Source organism: Octopus bimaculoides, chromosome 2 (assembly GCF_001194135.2).
Source record: "Octopus bimaculoides isolate UCB-OBI-ISO-001 chromosome 2, ASM119413v2, whole genome shotgun sequence".
In the NCBI taxonomy this organism is placed as follows: domain Eukaryota; kingdom Metazoa; phylum Mollusca; class Cephalopoda; order Octopoda; family Octopodidae; genus Octopus; species Octopus bimaculoides.
Genome location: NC_068982.1, coordinates 115,282,989 through 115,291,229, shown reverse-complemented (window position 1 = coordinate 115,291,229; position 8,241 = coordinate 115,282,989). Strand labels below are relative to the sequence as shown.

General features: G+C 36.1%; 1 protein-coding gene and 1 long non-coding RNA gene across 5 annotated transcripts in view; one reads left to right on the top strand and one right to left on the bottom strand.

Moving 5' to 3' along the window:
• Positions 1-8,241, bottom strand: part of LOC128251601 (uncharacterized) — a 29,997-nt gene that overhangs the window by 8,685 nt on the left and 13,071 nt on the right. The window contains exon 3 of one of the 2 annotated variants that reach the window (XR_008267216.1): positions 17-139. The exons of the other annotated variant lie outside the window; for it this stretch is intronic. This is a non-coding gene — a long non-coding RNA (uncharacterized LOC128251601). Of the gene's footprint in view, positions 1-16; positions 140-8,241 lie in introns of those variants that run through there. 2 annotated transcript variants of the gene reach the window in all.
• Positions 210-8,241, top strand: part of LOC106879357 (coiled-coil domain-containing protein 181) — a 41,326-nt gene continuing 33,294 nt past the window's right edge. The window contains exon 1 of one of the 3 annotated variants that reach the window (XM_014928876.2): positions 210-360. Coding sequence is in view for 2 of the 3 variants with exons in the window: in XM_014928875.2 (XP_014784361.1) it covers positions 335-364 (30 nt within the window). In the remaining variant the exon portion in view is untranslated. Of the gene's footprint in view, positions 365-8,241 lie in introns of all 3 variants that reach the window. The other 2 variants (XM_014928875.2, XM_014928874.2) reach the window with 2 other exon arrangements.

Sequence of the window (8,241 nt, the reverse complement as noted above, 5' to 3'; positions counted from 1 at the left end):
CTTCACTATAGCTCGTTTTAAATATCTCTCACTTGTAAATACTACAAAGGGTAGATGCAACCACCCAACGATTATTTTGTCTTTTATTTGTTCTGCACGTTCTTCTTGGTCCATCCTCTTGTCTGTTTAATCGACGAAACTAACGCAAATAGAAAATAGAAGTGCGAGAGATTAATAGATACGAAACTAAGTTGCAAAGTAAGTGACTTGTTATAATGTTTGATGGTCTCCATGACAACATCTGTTGACATGCAACAATGGCGGTGAATAGTGGGATTGTAAACAGTAATTAAATTTGATCAGAGAGAGAGAGAGAGGGAGAGAGAGAGAGACAATGTTAAAGATGGACAGTCAAAAAAGGCCAGTAAGCAAGTTTATTCATTTTGTTCTTTTGTTAACTTCCATTTAGATTGTTTATTACAGCCCACCTCAATTTGACAGTTTTCGTCTAGAATATTCTACTAGATATCCGTTTTCTTTCGAACATATATGTGTATATATACTTCAGTTACCTCTTTTTGTTTTTCGTTCTCGTTTTTATTCATTTATATCTTCCTTTTTTTTGTTCTTTCTATTTTTCTCCCCCTTTTTTTTAATCCCTCACTTCTTTGTTTCTTTTCTTTTTTTTTTCTATATTTACGTACTTCATTCTTTTCTCCCTTTCAATTCAATCATTCCGCTTAGCATCTTCTCGTTCATTCACCTTCCTTTTTATATGAAATTAGAATTTTATAGTTTTTCTTTAATCAAGCGTTTTGATATATCTATGGAATTCAGAAATTTAATTAAGAGTATATAAAAATAGAAAATATAAATCCCCAGAAGACAAATCCATGACATGATTAAAAATTAAATCTATTAATGCATTAAAATATTATAATTAGTTAATAAGGAATAATAATAGTAATGGTGATCATTATGATAGTGGTGCTTTGATAAAAAGTAACCAAAAGTAATTATACAATACATATTAAAACTGGGGGTTTGACGCCTAAAGTCGTCCCTGAAACATTATGAATATCTATGTACACAAGCTGGACAAATATCTATGCTGCAAAATGTAATATGCAAGCTTATTGTTTAGCAGTCCTAACTGCAAGCAAACCTGAAAAGCATGCCAACTGTGAGCATTCTGTCTTTTTACTTTGATGGTACTCCACTATATTATCTAATATATTATTCCCTTTTTAAGAAAAGATTTTGAGAAAAGATTTGGCTGCTATTTCTAGCAGGTAGTGTTGTTATTAACCCATAGGAAGACATTCTATGTAGGTCTGCTCAGTTGAATGATAAAGTGAGATCCACAGGTTCAGTGCCCCAGATATACCATGCTTCCTTCTTGAGGATCATATTGCACATTGACATACTGTGATTTGTCATATGAAGTTCAGTCAGAGCATTGTTGTGGTTTCATTGCTGTCCAATCTGTTTCTGTATTCCTGTAAGTTCTGATAATGGCAACAGTGAAAATAGGCAAAACATAAGTATGACAGTTTAATGTCCTGGGTATGGCATTAAACTGCATCCAGTGGTGAAGCTGCAGTTCGGGAGTTGTGGAGAGTGTGGAGTTTCTTCTTAGTTACCGTCATTCCCAGCTCCATACTGATCCAGAATGGTAGTACCTGTGAGGGTACAGTGTATGGGTTTAATAGATTTTTGTAAGAGTAGATCAAACTCCTTAGCTGTGGTGAAAGCAATCAGTCTAAGAGAAGGAAAACTTCAAGATTAGTACCCTCTTCCAACATATCTTAAGCCAGTACGGAAGAGTATGGCTGATGAAACTAACATGAGGTATGTTTAATAACATAGATTCAAACTATGAAGGCAACAATCTCATGTTAGTGCACATTTTGTCACAGGCGGAAATAGTGAGAAATGATGATAGTTGCTAGTAATTTGCATTTACATTGCTATTTATCTCAACACAGTATTTGGGACTAATGAATCTATGAGTGCTGTTGATATTTATATATGGATATATCTTGGAGGAGTTGTGGCATTGTGTCATAGTGGAATTAAAAAGAGAAGATTGGTTTAAGTTCAAAAACAAAATGATTATGATATCACCATTATCATCCTGCCAATGCACTGTCATTGTAAAACTATTGTGCACAACTACTATCATTCTATTTTTATCCAGTTCTTGAGTGTCAGTCCAATGTCTCAGAAATTACTGAAGTTACCAGAGCACAATTACTTTTAGCAATGATTACTAACAAAAGAGTGTTTTTAAAATTCCAATACTTTTTTTTTTTTGCCAATTTTGTAAATACTAAATAGACAATCAAGTTCTATTCAACTTGACATGTTCTGAATGATCTTTGAGTTATATTGAAAAATGGAATGTTGCAAAAGAAATCCAAACATTGATCACATATCTAGAGATATATTGGACATAATTTCTTAATTAGGTTATGGTTATAACAGTAGTATGAAATACATTCAAATACTCACCACACACACACATACACATATATATACATAGCAACAAATGTTTCATGCATATATGTGTGTGCACACATGCATGCATGTGCACACACACAACAGTTTATAGTAACTCAGTTTCTCTCAGACATTTGTAGCTAAAATAATTTGAATTATAAAACGCACTGAAATATTAACCATAATTATAGAGAAATTTTGATAGTTACTAGAGCAGCATACATTGAAATACTGACCATATATTGAGAGAAATATGGTTACACACATAGGTACAAAGCAAAAGTGGGATGTATTAGAGTAAAATGAATTACTATAGTCTCAACCTAGACAAAATTAGGATTATCTCTTGAATATATCATAAATTATGATGTTTTATTATCAGCTTTGTTTATAACAATTATCCCACCCTCCATAATTCTGCACATTTATGAATTTACAAAATAATTGAACCAAATTAAATCCACTGCTTGAGGTGAGTTGGTGTCAAACAACTGGCAAAAATATCACTAGTTCAAATCTTGTCATCATCCCTATACTGTATATCTGGCAAAGATATTTACTGTTCATGTATGCTTCAATGGATGTGCAATGTCAATGTGCATGTATGACAAAGTACAAATGTGCATAGAGAAAGTTTGGGCATAAAAGGCATCAGATGTATTGTGTAAGAGAGAAGATTGCACTGCTATGGTCATGTGATGTGGGTGGATGAGGACAACTGTATAAAGAAGTGTGGATCACTAAACATAGAAAGAACATGTGGAAGAGGCAGCCCTAAGAAGATGTAGGACAAAGTGGTAAAGACTGACCTCAAGATATTGAACCTCTCAGAGGAGATGACAGGAGACTGAAATGAATGGCATTATGCTGTGCTTGAGAAGACCTGTCCATGTCAGAAGAATTGAGGCTCTGTCAAGCCTTCCTATGCACTTCATCTCTTATTTTCTTCACTCCCCACTACACTGGACTGATATCCTCTGCAACCAGATCATTCCCTATCTCTCATCATCTACCACAGTTTTCGTTCGGTGCACTTCTTACTTTGTCTTATTCATGTTGTACCTGGACTTCACATCTCTTTCTTCCTCTCCCTTTCACTTTCCAAGTGAACAAGCCACGTGTTCACTTTTTCGGCAAGACACCTGCTCCTGTCACGCTGCCATAGTTTCTTTCTCCAGTCTATACCCTACTCATTTGAGGGGTCTTATCTTGCAGCTCTTTGATGACTTCACCAGTGCTGGTGTCATGTAAAAAGCACCCAGTACACTCTGATAAGTGGTTGGCATTAGGAAGGACATCCAATTGTAGAAAGCCAACATAGAACCTGGTGGAGCTCTCTTGTCAAACTGTCCAACCCATGCCAGCATGGAAAAAGGGACAGTAAATGATGATGATGATGAAGATGATGACGACGACTCAATGTAGCACCTCAAGAAGAGAAGAGAACTTTAAAATTGATGAGTGTTTTGTTACATGCAATGTTGAGTTCAAATCTGTTCATCATAGAAAACCTGACCTCACTATACAGAAAGAAAGTCCCAGAGGAAGTGGAACGTAGTATATGTGATAGGAGGAAGAAAGATGCATGACCAGTAACATAGAATCGTTTAGGCTATTGTACAAGTGATAAGAAGAGTTTCCTCACAACAGACAGCTACTATACATACATCATACACAACCTTTAACGACTACCATACTGTACTTTATGCAATTTGGTGTGACTTTCACTCTCTTCCCTACATACAATAAGCTGTGAATGCCACACTGTACCTCACGCATAGCCTGACTGCTACACATGTCTTCATTGCCATACAGCATTCCACATAACTTGACCTCACTGTTTCTCTGTACCTCACACGACTCATTTCCACAAATATACAATATCTCACACAATATGACCTGACTACTACATTGTACCCTAGACACTATGGCATGATACCCATTCTATTTCACACAACATGAGCTGACTACTATGGTGTACTCCATATAATATGATGTAACTGTCATTCTATACACCATACAAGACCTGATTGTTGCTCTGTTCCCAACAAGCCACTCACTGAATAGTGAAGTGTGCAAAATGGTTTCAGAGTAGACTGAAGCATAAAATATCCAGATCGATAAACCTGTGATATGCTAAGTGTTCAATTTACTATTGTGTTATCATAAGTCTACCCAAATACAGCTGATTAGAAGTATCCAACAACAACCACTATAAAAATTACAATAATTTTTCCTTTTTGGCTTATGTGTATGTCATATGAACTGTAAAGCATTTATTTAGAAATAATGCTGATAATGTTTTAATTATATTCCAGTTCCATTAAGATCTATCATCAACTTAATTAGGTTGTCTGTTCTAAATTAGTCTCTTTATTCATTAATTCCAGCATACAATCTTTTGACAACAATCTTGTTAAAAAAATAACAAGTGGCCTGTCTTTGCTGTGGTGACCATCAAAATCTACAGGCATACAAAATTAAAATGGATGATGGAGAGGGTGCAACATGTCTAGACTGTCATACTGCACTCTGTACAATTAACTGCTGCATATCAGAATATGTAGTATGGTTCTCAGCTAAGTGAAGGTATGGTTTCTTTGGAATCATAGATCTGTAAGTCACACCCGACTGACATAGCTTTGCTCAATCATGGCTAACCTGGACTACATTGCAAAAAACTACAAGAACTACATGCTGTAAACTTAATACTTTATTATTATTATTTTAATTATTTCAAGACTTTTTGCATGCTAAATAGTTTGAATAGTTGTGTAAGTTTAAACATTTGTTTGACTAATTTAAGTACTTAATTTGGGATGTATATCCACAGATGAGAAATGATCAGAAAACATTTCCAAAATGGACACAGATATTAGAAATAATTTGACAAAAACAGTATAAAAGTTATCTTCAGTTGCAAGCCCAATATAGAAACCATAACACTATAAAGAAATCATTGTCAAGGAATTATTAGTAGTGCAGGTGAACTGGACACTAAATACATAACAACTGTCCAAACAGTGATGATCTATGAAGAGTATTATTATACATTACCAGCCTAACACCAAATAACAATAAACAAGCCAGGTACATTGAATTGATGGAAAACTCAAGAGAAACCATAGCCTTCCATTCACAACTTCCATTATCCATGTTAGGTGTGGAATTTAATAACTTTATGTAAATATATCTAATAACATAAAAGGAATGGCAACTGCAAATTAAAGATCAAATAATTATAGAGTCTGGACGAAAAACATTAATCATTGCCTGGCTCTTAGATATCTCCCTAACAGCCATATGAAACCATCAACAAATGACAATTTTTAGGGCCTACAAAAGTTATGATCACTGACGTTTCTTGTCCAGCTCCTTAGTAAAATCTGATCTCTTAATTTGGATTCAAATAATTTCTATCTGAAGAAACTGCAGCAACCATACTGATTAAAATCTAGTAATCACCCCCAACACACATACATCTGTGAAAAATTGAACACTAGTCAACATCAAGTATAAAAAGATCATGTGACCTGAGAAAGCTCATAAAAAAGAAAGCAGTCCAATCCAAACATTGTCCATACTGCCATAAAACTCAATAATGAAGCTGGTAAATTGAAACATTAGCATAATAAATATATTTACCCCACAACAATGTTTTGAGTTCTCTCTTTAAGATCTTATAACAGTGTTTTATGTTTATTCCTCTATGTGTGTTTGTGTGCATGGGTATGTGTGTATATCATCATCATTTTAATCCACTTCCCATGTTGGCATGCATTGGACCATTTAACTGGACCCAGCAAGCCAGAGGACTATGTTATGCTCCAATTCCCCTCTTTTGGTGTGGTTTCTATTGATGGATGCCCTTCCTGACACCAACCACATTATAAAGTGTACCAGATGCTTCTTTTTTTTTTTTGTAGCACCAGCACTAATGGGATGGCCTTGCAACTTGCAAGACTAAAGAGCCTCAAAGCCTCCCAAGACTTGAAGGAGAATAGAAGAGAGAATATGATGATTCTACATGAGATGATGAGAGAGGGTAAAGTATGAGAGGGACACTTTATAATTGTGAGAGGGTAGACAGAGTTGTAGAGTAGATATTATTGAAGGTAGGAGTTTGAAAGGAACAGGTAGAAATGCTATGTTTTAAAAAGAACCATCTAAAATAGCACTGTTACCACTATTAAGGGAAATTCTTGCTTCTCTCTAAGCACACATCCTGCCATGTTGAACAGGGTTCTCCAATGTCACTTAGCTCTCTTACATTGGAACAGTCATGTTCCATGTAAATTCTTAACAATAAATGTGAGTAATTATGCAGCTCCTCTACAAGAACCTGCTTTGCACCCTCTCTTCTCTCACTCCCTTGCATAAAACCAAACCTTTCCCTTGGGTTTGTAGTCTTGTAAATTGCATGACAACTTCAATAGCCAATGGCATAAAAAGAACACCCAGTATATATTGTAAAGCAGTGGTTCCCAAACTTTTTCAGGCTGCCACCCCATTGACACCCTGACCACATTCCTAGTGCCCCCACTCCAACTAACCCTCACGAACATAGACCTCTTTCTGAAGCAAATTCAAAGCAACTGTATTTCTCAAATAAAACTTAACCTAATGAACCCATTATTTCGTTGTTTTTACATGAATCACAACCCCATTACCACCCCACTTTTCTTCAATGCCACCTTGGAACTTCCACCTCCCCCAAGGGGGCAATACCACTCACTTTGGGAACCACTGGTGGAAAGAAAGAGCATCCAGCCACAGAAATCATGCCAAAGCAGACACTGGAACACAATGTGGTCCTGGGAAATGTAGGATCCTGTCAAACCATTCAGACGTTGCCATCATGAAACATAGACATGGAATGATGATGATAAAAACAAATGATGAATTGAAAACTTTTATGATTCAAACCTCAACAATTTTCAAGGGCTTGCAAAGATTACTGATCTCTTATCCCCAATGGAATAGGTAAAAAAAAATATATATTTTTAGTCCATTGCTTTGGTCCTTTCGCTCCTTGGCTCCCATAGCTCATTGACTTATCAGCCAAAAAATAATGACCCTATATTTGTGTGTAAGAACTTAAGATTTTTGAAGTTCCCGTACTTACTTGAGTTCAGTTTAATCTCAAATGTAATGTGACACCTCATATTTTGTCATATATTTTATGACACCTCATTCCATTATCTTTTTTACATTCAAATATAATGCAATCTCCAAATTTAACACCTGTTGTTTTGTATTAAATTTGTCACTTTATGCTTTAACAATTATGGTAATTTGTGTTATACTTTTCTCAATGACCAAACATCATTGACAATATTCAAGGTATCTTAAAACCCTGACTACTTTTAGCTTCAGTAGGGTGTCCTAATATTGCACCAATCAGTGGCACATGTACCATCACACTCATCTACTCTTCATAAATGTTACATAGTGAATACAACTATAATCCAGAAGAATATGCTATATTATGTCGCTCATGTGTGGGCAACACATGATATCTTTCGAGCGAGATCGTTGCCGGTGCCCCTGGACTGACTCTTGTGCGGGTGACACATGAAATGTTTGAGCGGGTTCGTTGCCAGTGCCTCTGGACTGGCTCATGTGCGGGCGACGCCCCTGGGCTGGCTCTTGTGCGGGTGACACATGAGGTTTTTCGAGCAGGATCGTTGCCGGTGCCCCTGGACTGGCTCATGTGCGAGCAACACATGAAATCCTTCGAGCGAGATCGTTGCCAGTGACCCTGGACTGGCTCTTGTGCGGGTGACACATGAAATGTTT